General features: G+C 38.7%; 1 protein-coding gene across 12 annotated transcripts in view; it reads left to right on the top strand.

Annotated features, from left to right (window-relative positions):
- The window catches only part of LOC113658419 (adhesion G protein-coupled receptor L2-like), a 133,519-nt gene that overhangs the window by 50,852 nt on the left and 62,233 nt on the right, over positions 1–20,434 (top strand). For 8 of the 12 annotated variants that reach the window (XM_027170830.2, XM_047818796.1, XM_047818783.1 and 5 more), the window contains exons 3-6: positions 1,361–1,574; positions 6,763–6,872; positions 11,440–11,454; positions 12,715–13,515. In XM_027170830.2, the coding sequence (XP_027026631.1) occupies positions 1,361–1,574; positions 6,763–6,872; positions 11,440–11,454; positions 12,715–13,515 (1,140 nt within the window). The remainder of the gene's footprint in view (positions 1–1,360; positions 1,575–6,762; positions 6,873–11,439; positions 11,455–12,714; positions 13,516–20,434) is intronic. The other 4 variants (XM_047818798.1, XM_047818786.1, XM_047818792.1 and 1 more) reach the window with 1 other exon arrangement.

The following is a 20,434-nucleotide window of genomic DNA, read 5'->3' as shown; positions in this document are numbered from 1 at the left end:
TAATGTCATTGAGGTGAAACAGCTATGAAGTCATTGACATGCAAATGAAAATATATGGTGTGCCGGATGACAGTTCACTGTATTGAGTTTCTCTTTGTTATCATTACCAATTTGTTGCGGATGAACCTTAGAATTAACTTCTTATGGCTGCAGGTGATGTGTAAATACTTTAACGGTAGAGAAGGAACAGGAGTACAGTCCATAAAACCGTAGATACTAAATGTATGTTTGCATGTTCTCCCCGTGCCTCGGGGGTTTCCTCCGGGTACTCCGGTTTCCTCCCCCGGTCCAAAGACATGTATGGTAGGTTGATTGGCATCTCTGGAAAATTGTCTGTAGTGTGTGATTGCGTGAGTGAATGAGAGTGTGTGTGTGCCCTGTGATGGGTTGGCACTCCGTCCAGGGTGTATCCTGCCTCGATGCCCGATGACGCCTGAGATAGGCACAGGCTCCCCGTGACCCGAGAAGTTCGGATAAGCGGTAGAAAATGAGTGAGTGAGGGAGTAAAATATGGACATGGAGCTATGAATGGATATTTATTTAGAGGATGGATTAACCTTTTTTAACAGTCTGGAAATCATATATATGGGAATATGGGATATTTTTAATTAGTGTAAAAAAAAAATAAGATTTTCTGGCTGTGAGTCTGATATAAAATAAGTCAGGACTCTGTTGGCTTTCAGTGTGAGAGCTGTATTTTTCCCTCTGTATATAATCGTACACAGAATTTTAGTGGTTGAAGATAAACCCCTTCACAATTTAGCTCCTTATGAACAAACACTTGGGGCATCTCAGAGAACAGAAATGGGTTTGATATCAACATTTACTTTGAAGATAGATGCATTTGTGTGGAAAAAAAGCAAGCAAAGCTTTATTATAAATATATTTCCCCTAGTACTGTCGGTTAGGGAACGACTGAAAATCTACAAATTCTTAAAATCCTGAGTCTACTTTTATAAGAGCTCGATATTAACCACAACTGTGGAGTGAGACATGACAAAGACATTCGATACTGAACATGGTCACAACAAAACAGGATCAAATTCTATATTTTTGATAAAATGAGTTAATTTAGACATGGACTAAATTAGAATAGACAAATTTGTCAATAATGGGCATCAGTGGAAGAGGTTGTGTATCTGCATTGCTGGCATAAGGAAGCTGAATGAGCTTACCAGCCTTACTATAGGTAGTGTGATGATTGGATTTCTTTTTGTTTTGACTAAAAATAATGTGGAGCCTTTATGTGTACGGATAAATATCTCACAAAAGAAAAAAAATAACGTGTAATCAGCAGCTCCTTGCGCAGTACAGTCGTCGCTCTGTGTTGCTAATCTCTTCATTTTTGTGTCTTTTCCAGCATTCAGTCGAGCAGCTCTCCCGTTCGGCCTGGTACGCCGCGAGCTCTCGTGCGAAGGTTACCCCATCGACCTCCGATGCCCGGGGAGCGACGTCATCATGATCGAGACGGCCAACTATGGCCGCACGGACGACAAGATCTGTGACGCCGACCCGGTCCAGATGGAAAACATCAACTGCTACCTCCCAGATGCCTACAAAATCATATCTCAGAGGTAAAGGCTTTGTGCCAAGCATCACTCATAATGGAAATGTGGACTCCATTTCCTGCCTTTCAGATTGGTTTCGTAGATAGAGCATTATTATTATTCAGAGGGTCTTTAAGTATGGCGCTTGTTTTCCATTCGCTGCTAGTCGCTGTGTTACTTAGTGCTAAGGGGACAGCTGAAATAACATAAGCAAACCCCGAATGTCAGTGGTGAAGCTCACTCGCGGATCACGAAAGGGTTCCTTTACCAGGTGCACCTGAGAAGTCTTTTTAAGGAATGTCAGAGAGAAAAAAACAAAGAGATAAGGGAGCTTCCAGAAGGTTCTGGCAGGCACGTATTCAGTTGAAAATGATATCTATGTGAAATACTGGAGACACAGAATGGATGTGACAAATTAGGTAAACACTTTAGTGCTCTGGAAGCCCTGCGGCCGGGACGGTTCATAGTCTTGTCCGTAATGTTCGGCATGCCGATGGCTCAAGTCATCTCGAAAATGTTATACATAAGACACACACTGCCATTTTCTGAGCAGCCCCTTACAGATTGAAAAGCTGGTTTTCTTTGTTCAAATCTTGCCTCTTTCCAGCAGTGGCACAAGCTGCGGCTCTGAGTAATGCTCTCCTCTCAAACCATTTATATTTGTGACACTTGTGCTTGCTCCTGCTCTCTCAGGACGTTCTTGTGTCTGTGCCAGACTACACACACACACACACACACACATATATATATATATATATATATATATATATATATATATATAAACACACACATACACACACACACACACACACTTATGCACACATTCACAAGGCTGGGAACTCTGCTGCTGCTAGCTGTGATGGTATATATTTAAAGCGGACGAGATATTAACATTTCATAAGGCCCAACCAACGATGTGCATCTGGGAAAAAAAAGCATCGCTAACCCGCAGCGGAGCTCCTGCTTCACAGTTAAATCCAGTGCAGCCAACATTTGTTAAAAGTAGCAGAATGAAAGTTTTTTTTCTAGCCGCTTTTTCGAGGACTTCAAGGAAGGAAGTCTTTATAATGCTTTTAAAGGTACAGTAAAATTCACAAGAACACAGATGAAGTAATTTTTGAAACAGAATTTTGAAACCATTTAGGCTCAAGGACCTATTGATAAAATAGAAGAATTGCCTTTTCTGAATTTATTAAAGGATGAGTGTTTAGTCACTGGTATTGGCATTCATTCACTGAGGTTCAAATGGAAGTGAAGGCAAATTGAACGTGAAATGATGACATATTTATTAAGACACTTTTCTTAATAAAAAAATCTACCCATTTTTCGATTCAAGGACTATTTGTGAATATTCGTTGCTGTTTATTAAGACTGCTGAGGGAGGATCTGTGAGACGTTTTGTCTGTACAGTTGATGTTTTCCGAAACAAAAACAAAACCGCAACCGAGACTAAAACAACAGTCGTGTGTAACAGTCACTCAAAGCCACAGCCTACATTATACCTGCTTCTGATTTCTGCGTTTAAAACAAACCGACTCTCACAACACGTATAATTCTGCCGCTTGACTCGGAGCGCGTGTGTGGCCGACATTGCCGGTGTCAAGGTCACGTCTCTGAATGTGCGATTGCCGTTCAACAACGATTCGTAGTGTACTCCAACACAAAACATTCCACAATGCATGATAACTAAAAATTAGCTCCTCTTCAACCAGCTCTCTTCTTTTAAGTGCTTTCCTGTCATCCACTTCTGCCTTGTCATTGATGACATAACGGAAAATGACTTTTTTCTGTCTATCTATGTTTCCCTCTTTTTGTTCCATACAGCTAATTCTTTTTTTTCTCTCTCTCTCTCTTTTTACTATTATATTTCTAATTTCTAATTTCGTTTAGTTTTATTCTTACAACACAGACAGTCACTCGATGTCACTTGTGGTTTCATAGACTTTTACATCCTCGATATTAAGTAAAGGCTTTTTTTTGTTGTTGTTGTTGTTGATGTTTTGAGATGTTTTGTCTGTACAGTTGATGTTGGGTCTGAAATAAAGATTAAATCTGGCTTCTTCCAAAAACAAAACTGCGAACGAGACTAAAACAACAGTCGTGGTTAACAGTCACTCAAATCTACCCCGCATTATATATTAATAATAAATCATATGAATTACATAATATTTAATTGTAAACTCATAAACCTGTTATCTTTATTCTAAATTTGAATTCCTGTAAAGTTGCTTTGAGACAATCTCCGTTGTTAAAAAGCGCTATACAAATAAAATAAACATTTTATTTTACTATTTAAATTTTATTGTTTTTACTTTTCTACTCCTATTCTATTTTTTTTATTTCAAAAAGCACTTTTCTTTCTTTCTTTCTTTCTTTCTTTCTTTCTTTCTTTCTTTCTTTCTTTCTTTCTTTCTATCAAGCTTGTCATTTTGGAACCGTAGATCTTCTGGCTATCGACAGCCTTTTGTTTTATCGGAAAAGCCGCAAATGTCTTACAACTAAACCCGTGTATGGATTACCTTGGCCTTTTAGAGGTGCTAGATGATGCAAAGAGCGGGCAATTTTTTTTATTTTTTATTTTTTTAAAGGGCAGAAAATCAGACGTGTTCTTAATTAGATGTTACGTTATGAGCCAAAACAGTTGTTGCCAGATACAGTGAAGATGTTGGGAGGAAGGTCATTTAAGTGGCCTTACAGGGAATTTTTTTTATTAAAGTGTTTTTATACGATGGAACTAAATTGGCTGGTGTTGCTTGTATAATTAAGACACCACATGTTGGGTATTATAATAAAACGATGGTGCTACTGGGTGGCATTCCCACAAGGTAGCCTTTCTCTGCACTCGTCTTTTACAGAAGGCAATTAAAAACGTGTTAGTTGGTTTTGTTGACAAGTCTCACTTTCATTTCTCATTAACCCTGTGGACTGACCTGATTAAGCTGTCACTTAACTCAGGGTTTGATTTATGATTTATAAACTGCATGTCCGGCAGGTTTTCTATTTCAGCTTCTACGCCATCCGGTTCTAGTCATCGACGGAGAATTTCTCAACCTTCGATAGGTTTAAATCCTTTGACACCGAATCTCATATCCGTGTTTCATACGTTTCTTATGAAATGCTTTTATAAATGAGTCTGAGAATATTCTTAATCTCATGCCTGAAAATAAACGAATGAAAAAAAATTTTTTGCTTAAATAAATAAATGAAATTTTCAAAAAAAAAAATAAAATCTACAAAAATCAAAAACCCCCAAATTCCGTCCTACATACGCTCAGGTCTTGCAAATTTAAAATAATTTGCAATAAATTGCTTACTGAGGCTGTTTTCACCACATTATATTCTATATATTTTAAGGCTTGAGTCATGCAGAAAATAATTTATTTTCCTTATCACTGTCCTGCAACATGCACACGCAAAATAGTTCCAACTGTGAGATAATCTTAGCACTCATGGTTTCCTCATGTTTTTCCAACCGAATAGCCCAGTCTAAAATATTCATAAAAGCCCAGACATTGTGTGTGTGTGTGTGTGTGTGTGTGTGTGTGTGTGTGTGTGTGTGTGTGTGTGTGTGTGTGTGTTATAAATATTCAGAGACCCTTGCTGTTCTGCTGAAGTATTGAATATGAACCTGAGCCAATTATTAAAATAAGTATCTGGAGCAAATTACAGGATAGCATCAGAGTAATAAATATTGGTCCAAAAAATTCATTTAAGGAGTTCGTTTTATCCTCCCCCTAAAGAAAAAAAGCAAACTCTGTTAAACCTTCTGAAATATTTAGAAGAATTGATTGCCAGGAGGTCCATTTTGTCATTTTGATGTGGAAGAATATCTACAGTGTTTGCTTCAATTGTATCATAAATCCCTGTGCATATAGAAAGCTTGATTGAAGTTTGACCAATTTCTTCATTTATTTACTCAGAAATCCTGGAAAGCAAACAGACTACTGACACACCCAACCAAATCACACGCACACACACACACACACACACACACACACACACACACACACACACACACACACACACACACACACACAAACACGCACAAACAAACACAATTTTCAGTCTTGTGAGGACTTTTCATGAGGCCAAAATTCATCCTTGAGATATAAAACATACCACACACACGCACACACACACACACACACACACACACACACACACACACACACACACACACACACACACACACACACACAAACACTTTTCAGTCGTTGTGAGGACTTTTTATGGACATTAATGCCAAAATTCAGCCTTGAGATATAAAACATGGTGCACACACACACACACACACACACACTCACACACACACACACACACACACACACACACACACACACACACAGTAAGAAATATCTTAGGAAATCATTTTCGAGCTGAAACTGTAAAACACTGTTATTTTGTGAGGAGGACGGTGTGAATATGAGGACATTGTGAAACTCTTTCATCCCTTTTTCCTCGTCCTCACAAAAGGCTAAATACGCGTGGGCACCCCCATACACACATCCGCGCAAGATTAATTCATTTTAATTCACAAAGATGTCTAACTTCATAGTCAAGGTCACTGCCGACTGTAAAAGCTGGAACTCTCCCAGCAGTCACACACAAATGCACAAATGATTCTTGTTTGAAATACTTAAGGTGATTTATTCCACTGAGAGCACCAACAGATGAATGCCTGATGAGCCTCTTTCTGGAGACCTGAGCTGAATTTTGAGTTTTTAAGTACTAAGTCACTTGGTCTCATTGTCAATCAGCGTCCCTTCACTTAAGCTATTAAAGATTCCTTACGGAGGTGAAACCTCGCCGGCGCTAACGTTTAAAAAAAAAATGACTCATTTGGATTTGATGTTTCTTTTCAACACCACGTAAAGGTGGCAAAAATGGATCCACATTAATTTATCTTTTTTTTTCTTTTTTTTTCAATTTTGCTTTGCTTTGAGATCCCGAGCTGTCAGTAGTTGCGTTAAGTGAACACTGTTAAAAGGCATGAAGGAGTGACAACCTCACAGAGTCACATCCTTGATGAATATTTTACAATGTCATTCCGAATATATATCTTTTTTTTTCTGCTTTGAAGACGTTTGACTTCTTTTAACGTCCTTTATTTTATTGTGAGTCTGAAACTTTTTTTTTTTTTGTGTGTGAAAAATGTTAATCTTAAACCAAAATGGATATGAATACTAACCCTTCCTCCGGCTGCTCTGTTTTTCAGATGTAACAACCGGACGCAATGCGTCGTTATAACTGGCTCGGATGTCTTTCCAGATCCTTGTCCTGGAACATACAAGTATCTCGAGGTCCAATATGAGTGCGTCCCATATAGTAAGTACCGCTGTTTTTATCATGAGACAGTTTGTTTTGCTTCCAGTGATTTTTTTTTTCCTCTCCATGTGAATGACCTTATATAGTACACAGTATGAAACTCTTCTAACTCTTGGGTTGTTTTCACACTTGCATTTATTTTCGGGACTCAGGATCATTGTTGAAGTGAATCCGCTAACTTTGGTGGGTGTGGAATCGCTGTTTTTAAGCCTGGGAACGATCCAGAGTACCCGATCCCGGGTTTTCTTGAAAACAGTGTTCTGTAGAGTGGTTTACATCGAACGTGGAAGATATCAGTGATATCTTCATGATGGTGGGTTCTTAAGGTCAGATCTGTAATCATAATGTCATATACAGTATATGTGTGTAGAACATCACAGGACCACCATGAATAAAACACGTCTTGTTCCAGACTAGAATAAAAATATTCATACCAGAATTTCCAGCTGCTCCTGAACGATGCCAAGCCATGCATCCAAACAAAGCACCGTGATCGGCCTCTTGAGTGTTGTTACTCAAGGAAAAAGTAGTGTGTACCTTTTGGGAAAACAAGAAAGAAAGAAAGAAAAAGAAAAAAAAAGTGATGCAATGGATCTGCAATTGAAAATCATACTTTTACCTGAAAGCAAACCTCCGACCATGAGCCTCTCTGACAAACCCGACAAGTCCAGAATCAGTCCTGGGTCAAGTGTGAAATACAAGGTGTGAAAACAACCTTAGAATTGAACACCTCCGATTTTTATTTTATTTATTTATTTTTTTATAAACGAAATAAATGATGTGCTTTTCCTTTAGCGCAGTAACAACCGAGCAGTAAATAACCTCAATCCCATCTCATGCTTCTTCAGAACATGGCTCAAGGCGTCAGCTTTTAAAACAACCTCCTGAACACTGCAGCTATTTGTACTTTTCCACTACATGAGGCTGCAGTTATTTGGCCAGAAATAGGCAATATCATCTAGTGAAACATTATTGATCTGTGCACTCCTACTCGGCAGCGAGAGAGAAAGTGGCCTGTGGAGAAATATATAAAAAAATAATAATAAAAAAAAAACACTGCTTAACATCTGGCTGATAGCATAACAAAATTGGATTAAGTTCAAATTCTTATAGGAAGGAGACGGAAAAAAAACAACAACTTTTTAGATATGATCCACCCCCAAATTGCATTGAGTTTGTTTATTTATTTGTTTTATTTATTTATTTATTTATTTATTTATTCATTTATTTGACCTTTTTTAATTTTTTTTCGAGTCGATGTTCAGAGGTTATGCCAGAGCTCTTTTTCTGAGGAATCATTCATAACAGTCGGCGGATACTCTCCATCCGAGGAACCCCTGATGCTCATCCGTGAATAACATGTCTACTGTTTCTGCTGTGTTTGTATGTTGGGAATCGGTTTCGGAACTACGTTGTCAGTTACAGTGCACTGAAAATTTGAGAAAAAAAAAACACAAAAAAAAACATTAAACCTGCTAAAATTTACCAGCAAAAAACTGATCTCTGAGCCACTCGTTCAGTTAATCTATTGAGGTTTTAGTCCTCTTGGACAGAAATGTGTCAAGAGAAGACTGAATTTTTAGCTATTCAAATCTGAGCTAATGGTAATAAACAAATCACAAAAAAGCAACTTGTTTAATCCGGTTTTAAAACGATACGTGTGGGTCAGATCGGGCCATCGTGCCAGAAAACAGAAGTTGGCTTTAAAAACGATGTTAAAATTACATGGTTATTGATACGTGGGGAAAAATAAAGTGCACAACTGGGAGCGTAGTCACTTTTAAAAACTCTCTGTTAATTAAACTTTGTCTTTCATTAGAGCTTACAGTTGAATAAGCTTCATTTCTTTATTCGGAGTAATTCCGAGTCTGCAGCCGTCCCTCTGATGGCAGTCTGTGTCGAATCGAAGAAAGAAAAAAAAAAAAGAGAAAAAAAAAAATAAAAATCCCAGTCTACTGAGTCATCTGTTAATCTCTTCTCCAGACATGCTTGTTTTTTTTCCACTTACATTTGGGTGTTTAAGTCCTCTAGTTTTTCAGATCAGTCCTGAATTGGAGCACTGCTTTCTGCCAGTGAAGCGAGGTTTATTTATTTATTTGTTTGTTTGTTTGTTTATTTATTTATTTATTTATTTATTTAAAAAGAACCTTTATTTACAGCTCTAGTCATCAGTTATATCTCTAGCTCGATTGATTTTTTTTTTCATGAAGCAAGAACATTTTTCCCTTCAGAAAAGTCGTCGAGAGAAGAAAAAGATATGGAACCTGTCAAGGTTTTTTTTCACAAACTGTAATAAGTGCTTTTCTTTTTGGCGTGTGCTGTTTCGAATGCTTATGAAAAGAGCCGGGGCCTGATGTACACAACGACAAAAAAAAAAAAAAGGTGTATACAATCTCCCACGCACACTTTGGGATTTATAGCAACATAGAAATATGCGTTTCTTTGCACACTTTTACTGATGTGTGCTATTTGGCAGTGCAACAGAATGAAGCAATGTTACGACCCGACCCCCCCCCCCCCCGCGCCCCCAATAAAAAAACAATAAAACTGGTGTATTGGTGTTGCAGAACAACTGACAACAGACATATGGAGTCTTTTAGAAGTGATGAAAGGAGTGTCTCTTGGATTGGAACTGATGTCTTGCGTAATTTTGAAAATGTGGGAATTGGCTTAGGAAATCTCTCCATCCCTATAAGCTTAACTTTTCTCCATGCTAACAAGCGACAAAATGACAATTGTCTTGTCTTCTCCACACAGAGCTACGGCCTAACACGCGTCAGAGTGATGAGCGACATCTGAATCGAGATATTTTTTAATGCTACGCTTATTAGGTTTAACGCGACAAATCCAGATGATTACGAGAGTGATTATTTGGCCTGCTTACTTTACTGTTTGGTTTGATATTAATAGAGTTCCCTTCTGTCAAAACATTTTATTTTTCAGTTTCATTTTTAGAAAACTTTTATTTCCGTTATTTTTTGCTGCACTAAAAGAAAGGGAGAACTAGTTCCATCTTATCATATATATATATATATATAAATATATATGTAACATACAAATCAAAACAAAAGTAACAAAAGTTGTCTGTATAAATAATTGTACGTTTATTTAGGCTATACGTTTGGGCTAAATTAAGGCATGACAAACGACAAGATGACATAAGACAATGCCTTGTTGCTTGCTAGTGTGCACTTTGTGTTACATGTACGACTTTTACAGTCTTTACAACAGGTAATGTTCAGCAGGAAGTTGCTGACCGTTGTTCTTCATCCCCGAGCTACATTATTTCAGCCTTATGAGGCAGCGTAATGAGGATGTCACAGGCCAACATCAAAAGGCAATTTGCAGCCGATTGCCTCTTTTCCTCAACATAATCAGTGCAATCGCAGCCATAAAGGCACCATCCGGGAATGAATTTGCTTTTGTTAACAGAAAACATTAATACTGCATTAATGTGCAAGTGATCTGTGACGCGCTATTGACTCTGACTAATGTGGTCGTATGATGGCCTTGGTCAACATTCATTCCCTCATTTTCTTCATCTAGCTGTAGTTTATAAGTATTTTCCTATTCGGGAAAGTTCCCTTCTTTTGCTTCAGGCACTGTTTCTACTCGTGTTTCCACAAACAGAGGACAGTAGCCCTATTTGTATGCATATGAGGTCATGAATAATATAAATAGGTGTGTTAAGAACCATTTACTGGCTTTTCAGGGATTAGTCCATGGGACATATTACTCTGAAACCTTTGGTGCTGATGTAGAGTCTGCACAATTTGCGGTGCATTTATACCAAATCTTAGGCAGAAACCTTACGCGAAGTTTTCTACTTGAGGCTGGACATTCCGCCGTATACTGTAGTATAGATAGTCAAATTGAGAAAATCATCTCCTATGTTCTCCGTGGTTTTTATTCACTGTCCTCACAGACTAATGGTGTAAGTAATTACATGAGTGATTTTTTTTTCTTTGTAATCTTCAAGTACTCGGCAAGTTGAAAAGGCGTCCTTCAAGCCCCGCTAGAAAACCTTCAAGAACGGCCATATAATCAGTTATTTCGTTTTTCTGGTTCTCTGCTCATTTCTCTGTCTCTGTCTTCCACTCTTGCTTTCCCTTATGATTAACCTCCTTTCTTCGTTAACAGGGATGAACCAATGTAGCAACATCAATAGTCGTTTATAGCAGGGGTTCCCAAATGTTAATTGGTTGCAAGGAAATCTAATATCCTATATCCTATTACAGTTTTTTTTTATTACTAAAAACGCTGTGCAATCGAGACAGTAATAAGAATCCACGCAGGTTTAATAGGTTCCTTTTTTCTGTATGATTTTTAGACTTGACGCAGCCTTGAGGAGTTTATAAGTCATTTTGGGAACCTCTGCACTACAAGATATGTACTTAAACTTTAGATTTTTTTTGTCCTTGACAACATTATTTTATGTGTATATAAATCTTTCTGTCTCTTACGTCCTCTGACTCACTCCGTATAGATGTACTGTACCTGTAGATCTGACTCATGCTAATCTTTCTCTGCCTTGACACTCTTTCCACTTTTTTCCACCGCTCAATAGAAGTGGAGCAAAAAGGTAAATGGCCGCTCTGGTTCTCGGTCCTCAGCTCCTTGTTGTGTGTTTGTATGGTTCTGAGCCGTCCACCTTCCTCCCCGCCCCTTCAGTCCTGCTCCCGCCTCCCCCCTGTCCCGCCCCGCCCCCTCCTAATCCGCACATGATAACTAGACCTCGAGATCGCAATGATCTCGGCCTCATTGACTCCAAATGAAATTAGAGTGCTGTTTGGATGAGACGTCCCATCATAATCGACATCTTCACATCACTTTCTTTATAGATATGCTTTGGTCTCGGGGTGTTCAACCTGAAGATCCTGGAGAAACTTATAAGAAAAAAAAAAAAGAAAAAAAATCCATCAAACTTCATTTTTTAGCCAAATTGAGTAGGAATTTGCACCAAAAAAACTTTGCCTTATCTATTTGGCTTATTCCAACCACCTTCCATGATACATTTTCTGTTCAGATGCTTGTTGATGGGAGAGAGAGGTCTTTGATAATATGTATATATATATATATTTTTTTTTCCCCTATGATATGAATGCACATGCATTGGTGCTCTGTCCAGATTTCAAAGATGGATGTTTATGTACAGCAAGGCCTCCTTCACCCATTATCAGCTTGGTTCCTTCTCTGTCTTTCTCTCTTGTTGTTTGTCATTCTATCTATCCCAAGAAGCTTTGGCATTCTGCTCCACTGTCCTATTCCTGCCTCGTCCCTCCTATCATGTGTCATGCGTGTTTGTTCTTTCCTCAGACATGATTCATGTATGTGTGTGTTTTATTTTTAAGGTATGGCTTAGATGCCTTTGATAGAATCCTATATCCTCAGTTATCTGATGCCAAGTCCAGCTGATTTTAAAATGTAGAAATGAATGCCTACTTAGGGAACATGTCCAGAACTGAACTACATCTCTCTCTCTCTCTCTCTCTCTCTCTCTCTCTCTCTCTCTCTCTCTCTTTCTTGTCTCCTTTCATTTACAGGACATCTTTGCAGTTCTTTCACCTTTTTCAGTTACACTTGTGTTAGAACGTCTCAGGGAGCAAGGCCATATCGAAACATATCAGAGTTGCACGCACTTATTTTAACCTGTTGAATCTCCTCTCGACTATGCACACCACACTGACAAAACGAGTTTGGGACATAATATCTCATGAAGTACATGCTTTACATACACATACACACATGCTGCAGTTAAAAAAATATGTTAGAAGAAGCAATCGGATATGAACTTGAGGAATGTTTCCATTTCTAATTTTCCCTCTTATGGCTTTCATTTCAGTTTTCATTTGTCCCGGGACTTTGAAAGCAGTGGGAGAACCTGTTTTTACCTTTGAGGCTGAGCAGCAAGCAGGAGCTTGGTTCAAAGACCCACTGCAAGCTGGGGACAAGATCTATTTCATGCCCTGGACACCATACCGTACCGACACACTGATTGAGTACAACTCTCTTGAGGATTTCCGCAACGGCAGGCAAATGACGACGTACAAGCTACCACACAGAGTGGATGGCACCGGGTTTGTGGCCTACGATGGAGCCATCTTCTTCAACAAGGAGCGTACGAGGAACATTGTCAAGTTCGACCTGCGCACACGCATCAAGAGTGGTGAGGCCATTGTGGCCAATGCTAACTACCATGACACATCGCCTTATCGCTGGGGAGGCAAGACTGACATCGATCTGGCTGTTGATGAGCGGGGACTGTGGGTAATCTATGCGACGGAGCAGAACAACGGGCGCATTGTTGTGAGCCAGCTGAACCCGTACACACTGCGTTTCGAGGCCACGTGGGAGACGGCGTACGACAAACGCTCAGCCTCCGATGCCTTCATGGTGTGTGGTGTTTTGCATGTGGTGCGCTCTAGCTATGAGGAGAATGAGAGCGAGGCCAGCAAGAGCCATATCGACTACGTCTACAACACCAAGCTGGGCCGTGGCGAGTACACAGACATCCCCTTTCCCAACAACTATCAGTACATTGCTGCTGTGGATTACAACCCTCGAGACAACCAACTCTACGTGTGGAATAATTTCTACATCCTCCGCTACGAGCTGGAGTTTGGCCCGCCAGATCCTGATGAAGGTAAGGATCATTATCTTTCTCTTGTTTGGAATTGCAGACAGTTTTTGTGCTGATTATACTAAAAGTCTTCGATATAGGAAAGTGGCTGAGCTTTAATTTTGTATTGTGATGTAAATGCGGTACTGAGGAGTATCAAGTTTCTCAGTCCTATCTCTCTAAAAAAAAAAAAAAAACACAGTCACATGCTCTATCTTTGTGCTAGTTTAAATGTTGAGTCTTTAGAAATGCAGACAAAAAAATGAAATAACAAAAAAAGCTCTAAGTTCTATTGCTGACATGTTTGAGACAAACTAAACTAGAACAACCATGAAGGCTGATTAACATCGAAGAGAACTGTGAGCTCAACGAGTCGCTCATAAAGAGGTTCCGACCTCATCAATTGTCTAATCTCGAGGCCCTTGCCCCATCTATTATGAACGCGGCATGGTTAACCTCCTTCCTTCTGCACCCGCGTACATCATGATGTGAAATATGCTAGCGCTATCTTGTGCAAATGCTCAATAAGACTGGAGTTGACCCTCTCCTTCTGTGCTTTAAAGATACCTCTTGATAGCTGTTGCCATGGCCACCTCATCAGTGAATACAATCTGAAGCAGATTTGGACAATTTCCAACATTATTGCACCAAGTTCAAAGGACAAATACATAGTGTACTCCCACCAGAGTCCACAAATCACTGCTAGAATGAGGTCAGAGGCGTGGGTGCATGCTGAAGAAGACCTCACATACCGAGGACTATTTGTTGTACGGGCTCGATTTGAATTCTCATCTTAAGAGCCGAGAGGAGCCAGGTGTGTTACCAGACAGCACTTCTCTATCAGATGGATGGATAATAGGTCTAATTACCAAACCACTCCTTGGAGTGTGAGTGGGAAACCCTGGCAACCGTTTCCACAGCCGCCCATCCTCTCTATGGGCAGCATTAGCTTTTACACTTTTTATGTTGTTCAGAACAGGGTTGACATGCTTAAGAAGATATATGTCATGCAGTTAACCTTGTGTCAAATTATTGCCACTTGATGATCTAGGGTGTGTTTGTGTGTTGTCTGGGTAGGCTCCAGATGCTGACCATGATTTAGAACGTGAATGATTATGCAGAGATGACAAACTATATCTGTTAGGGGAGGTAGTCAGAACCGAAAGCTCCCTGGCCTTCAGTTTTTTAGAAATGTTCAATAAATTCTTGAAACTGAGTGTGAGCACGAAACTGAGAAGCCAAGGACGAGGTATGGTAGCTTCTTCTCAACGTTTCGTTAGCAATTCTAATCTTTATCTTGTAGAAAACAAGGATGAGTAATGCAAGAATTGACAGAAGAATATGCAATTATCTTAATGCATAAGGTGTCAGATAACACATGATATTCACAATGTTACTATGATCAAGATTGTGGTACCTTGAAATCTTGCTGTGTAAGATCAGAAGTAAGGTATTCCACTTGTAATTCTGACTCTGACCACTGGCCTGAGGTAAAACATCTTAGGTTCCTGGATCTCTTTCACAATCGTTAGCTTCACTCAGTGCCACACACCAAAGTAAACATTTCCCTTTGACATCACATTCAGTCAACCTGTTATCGCATGCAGCCCTTTTCAGCAAAATCTGAGTGTATTTTTGTAAGAAATGCACCAGCAATCACCTTTACCACTTCTCAGCTACTTGCAGAGTTGTCTTATTTCCAACAGTAGCTATAGACAAGATGTTTTGTTCTTGTAGAACTAGACATTGTGTGTGTGTTTTTGTTTTAATCTTCTGTACTTACAGTGGTCTTGTCTGGAAGCAACCTCTGACAAGCTGCAGTTAAGTCGATCTAGACACTAGAATTTTAATAGGCCCACCATGGATGCATGCAAACAGCCTGCCATCACTCTGACGCTCGCATATATGTAAATGTGATTAACAGCAAAATTATCATAATTGCCATCCGCGGGTGATCACAGCAGCGTGACAAAGAACAGTCGAGATTGCACCACATTTCCAACTAAGAGCATAAAATATTCAGCTTTTTTTATATTATTGCCTCCTTCTTTAGATGCCTTTCAAAAACTCTGATATCGCAGTAGCGTTATGGTAGCATGTAGTGAGAAATAGTGGAAATGACAGTGAACTTTTGTTTTTCAAACTTCTGACTTTTAAAAACAGAAGACTGTTAAGAGTTGTTGTGTGTTGCCAAAGGGGATAGACATAAGAAACAAGATTCCAGCTTTCTTGGGACTTGCGGAACAATTACACAGATGGTCAATTAATGGAGTATAAATGGAAGTAATTGGCTAACGTTTACAAGGTCACCATGCTTTGTGCACTTCTTCGCCTACTTAAATATAAATGCCACACTCTTTTTTTTTTGCTGCTTTCGGTATATAGCATGTAATAAAATAAAACGAACTTAATTGTGCTGAGACCGTGCCTTAAAATTGCAGACGTTTAAAGAGTAGATTGATTGTTTCCCATTAGGATCATCTCGATTCATGATTACGTTCCAGGACTGTGTCAGCACGCAACTAACTGCAGCACCGACCGCATTATAAAGGAGCGGGACTTAGGTTACATGCATGTTTTATGTTTTTGCATGCATTTATGAATAGCCATTAGACTGGCCTACACTAATGTGGACTCCAGTATTGCTGAACAGGGCCATTGTTATAAATTGCGATTTGCTTTAATGAAATTACCACCGTGGCGGCGCTCAGGGCGGTTTCACAGAAACAGAACTGGATTGATTCTGTAGATTACATGGTTAGCCCAGGCTGTTGGTGCATTTGTAAGATAAAGTGAATTGTAAGAATATTGTAACATAATGCCATTACAAGGCTATGGATACCATTTTGTTGAGGTTTCTGGTTTTCACAGTAGTCTCTAAACATTCCTTAGGTTCTTGTCATGCTAAACATTTCTAAACAACAGAATGTTAGTAATACAAGTCTAAGTTTAGCTTCTCGTGGTCTTCCTTTGATATGTCTGACATTCCTTGAGGGTGAAAGCTGACATAGATAGGATAATTTATTCAAGAAAGACAAAAAGAACACACTTTTTTCCATATACGACAGGAACCCAAGTGAAGCCTTTATCTCCCGGTGTGGTATTAAAGAGCTCCTCTCAAGCTCACAGCATGCGGGGCCACTTGTAGCTCTCACGATAACAGTGGCGCATGAGGCGCTTGTTAAACTTGGCATGGAATTATTGGAGTCGTGCCACAATACACATGTCTTTTGACATTCGCGAAACACAACTGATGGTGTAGGAGTTCTCTTTACACAACATAACGTTTTTGGAATGCGGCTCAAGCTCTTGGATCGTGTTTCACTGGACACTGCCGGGCTGTGAACAGCTGAGACACGCATAAATGGATTAACAGTGCTGTACCGGAGATCCTTTCTGTATTGTATATCAGGAACCGTGCTAATTATCTAATCATTTTATCTGTGCTATAGTTTGCTGGTTGCTTGCATGGTTAGAGGTTTTGGCTCAGCTTACAGGCTTATGTTCATGTCACTGATGTTATATATGGATAAAATGTTGGTAGCATTGCCTCCTCACAACTCCAGGGTTCTTAGTTTGATCCTGAGTTGCTGTCTGAGTTTCCAGAAACTCTGGGATTTTTGTTTTCCTCCCACCTTAAAAAAAACTGGCTATGCTAAATTGACACAAATCTGTTTCTGTTTGGTAAAATGATGTCAGATTATCACCAAAATGAGTGAATTAACCATGTAAACATTTAGCAAGCTTATATTGATACAGCCTGCTTGTAGAAAGCCATCCTGGCTAAATAGAGAACAAGTGCTGTCAGGATGTTATAAAGGCTATTCTACTGATTGCTACCTAATACATTAATACAACACATGAATATATTTCACCATAATCATATATTTATATTTTTACAGAAGGTCAGTTTTTAGTGTCAGACAGCTTCAAGGAGAAAGCTAAATTCCTTACAAATCTTAGCTGATAGCATTCACCTAGTTTGCATTTAGCATGCTAGCTACAGTTTGAGAGGTTGTATTAGTTACTCTAAGCTAATACAGCTAACATTTCAGTCATTTTCTTTTCCTGTAAATCTTTTTTTTCTTTTTTACAAAGGTTGACTTTGACCTGTGTAAAAGAAATTCATATTTTATCAGAGGATTTATTTATTTTATTACTTTTTTAATAGATGGGTGCTAAAAAACGAAACAAACAAAAAAAAAAGACAGTGTAACTGAGAAGCTAGCTAGCTAGCTAGCTGTTGACATTTTAGGCACGATGTACTTCTTTCTGTTAATGAGTGAAGATGGATACAAGCTTCATAGCACACGATTGTGACTTATTTACAGTCAGATGCTATTTCCTTGTTATCTAACCTTTTCCAGAAGGAGGATTTATAAAGAGATTTGAGCTAAGCTAATGAATTATAAGTCTCATAAATCTCTTATAATTCTCTCTTGCTGTTGATAAATATTATAAAAGCGCAGAATCTCTTGAAGCAAATGAACGCTAATAATGACAGGAATACCCCGAAACTAATATGGAATATTAGGAACCGGTGTGTTTGTTGATTTGTGTGTATCTGGTTTTAGTTTAAGTTTGTTGTCTTGTTTTAGAGAAAGAAACGAAGCCACGGCTAACACCAAATAAAAGAAGAGAAATGAACTTAACTCATTTTCTCTGGGCTTTACTGTGAAAAGGAGACTGGCAATGAAACACGTACAGAACACACTTAAGCACCAGCAAATTAAACACCTCATAGTGATATTTAAAAGGGATTGTGTGGAATGCACAAGCACAGTATTACCTTGGCCTAAGGAATTAGAAAGCTATAATCACACAAGCTAATCATTTCCAGGAGAATTTTCAAATTAATGCAGAGAAAATTGATTTGCCTCAGAGCCAGTATTGATCTTAGAGCCGACGAGTGAAACCATAAAATTAATTACTTTCATCAGTCACGAGAGGCTTCGTAGAGATTCGGAGAGCGGCCTAACATCTCGCCGTCTTTGCTTCCAACAATCGAGATAAAATGCGAAAGAAGAAGGTGCCGCTGCTAAATGGATGCTAACCGAGCGCACACTGGTGTGTGTCACTCATGTATTCAGAGTCATTAGCGGGGTTAAAGGTCATCATCCAGAGGGGAAAGAACCTCGCCAGGGAGGGCCGTGAGGTCTGTTGCCATGGCGCCAGAGAAGCAGAGGCATGTGGAGACGAAATGAAACACAATGCAAAAAAAAAGAAAACATGCATTGTGTCTCCTCTGTCTGACTCGCCGTTTGTCTTCTCTTGCTTTTTTCGTTTGACCAGAGGCACAGCGTCTGTGTCGAGGATAATAAGCTGCAGCTTGGCTCCCGTAAATCAGGGTTTGCCAAACACATTCACTGGCACCAATCCGCCTGTGTCTTTTAAGAGCCTGTGATAGCAGAGTATCAGTCTGTTAATGGTTTACATTTACATAGTAGAGAATCACTGAGCACCTGTTAGAACGACATGATTACACCATGATGAGTGTCTGTTTAACAAATCTGGCTTAAACACACAGATGGATTCCATTTCACCAAATCATCATTTCCATATCAGATCAAACAGCTTCAGGCTAAATAGTCTATTTTTGGTGAAGTAGGAATCTCCTAAGCAAATAGAAATTTTGTCTCCACCCCCCCCCCCCCAATTCCTGTGACCTCAGTATCTCAGATACTTATAATGAATAAAGAAAATGTTATAAAAGTTATAAAAGCTTTATTATCTTTATTATCTAGTGTTTTAGTGAAAAAAAAAAGTTATTACAAGATGATAATGATATTGTGCTCAAAAACTAAATTTCATAAATATTGTAAATTTCAAAGATATTATAAAAGGCGGAAGTGGAACATTGTGGAAAGTGTTTTCTTTTATTTCTTTCATAACTTATTTTTTTTAATATTATTTTTTAATTTTATGAAATAATTTCTAATTTTTCTTTAGAACATGTAATAATTCAGTTGAATAAAATCAATAATTCAGTTATTATAATATAATTTATTAATAACAGTTTATTTAATGACAACAAATAAAATTAAAAGTAAAAATGTTGATATGATTTTGTTAAAATGTCACAAATCTTTAAATTTCGATGAACAATTGTAAAAAAAAAAAATCCCCAAAAAAAGTCAATTTTTTAAAATGTGACGTCAAAATAGTGTTAAATCATTTATTTTTGTAGACATTAAATAAAAACACAGGCTTCCACAGGTTTTTTTTTTTTGCCACCAGCCTTCATATCAACTTTTTAATTGTAAACAGCTTCTAGTATCATGATATGTTTTTTTTCTTTCATCTTAGCCACTCGTAACAAATCCCATATATCTCTTTTGTATCCTAACTGTGTCGTACTTGTGGATATTCCTTCAGAAACCGTATTCATCGAGGTGGAAATCGACAATTGAAGCAAGAAGAGAATTTCAGGCTATAATTATCTTTTATGAGAGGGGGGAAAAAACAGCATCGAAAACTGAGACAAATTCCCATCTGCATGCATTTAAGAGTTCAGTAATCATGGTGAGAGGTGATTCAACAAAATCAGGTCGTCTGGAGTGGGGCTGCCACTTACATAACAACAAATTTGCTCCGGTAAAATAAATCTTAGGGAGAGTGATTACTTTTAGAGCTCTTTTTTCAGGTCGCTCAGAGTTTAAAATGACACGCAATCAAAACGCAGACCTACGCATGCAGTCGTAAAAGAAACGCTTCAATCGAATTGGTGTTTTTAATTTTTTTTTAAATGTTATTTGTTTCGCCTTGATGCCCGATGACGCCTGAGATAGGCACAGGCTCCCCGTGACCTGAGGTAGTTCGGATAAAGCGGTAGAAAATGAGTGAGAGAGTGTTATTTGTTTTCTTTCAGGGGGGCATGGTGGCTTAGTGGTTAGCACACTCCAGGGTTGGGGGTTCGATTCCCACCTCCGCCTTGTGTGTGTGG

Source organism: Tachysurus fulvidraco, chromosome 1 (assembly GCF_022655615.1).
Source record: "Tachysurus fulvidraco isolate hzauxx_2018 chromosome 1, HZAU_PFXX_2.0, whole genome shotgun sequence".
In the NCBI taxonomy this organism is placed as follows: domain Eukaryota; kingdom Metazoa; phylum Chordata; class Actinopteri; order Siluriformes; family Bagridae; genus Tachysurus; species Tachysurus fulvidraco.
Note: the sequence above shows the minus strand (reverse complement) of the source record. Positions and strands in the feature narration are given on the sequence as shown.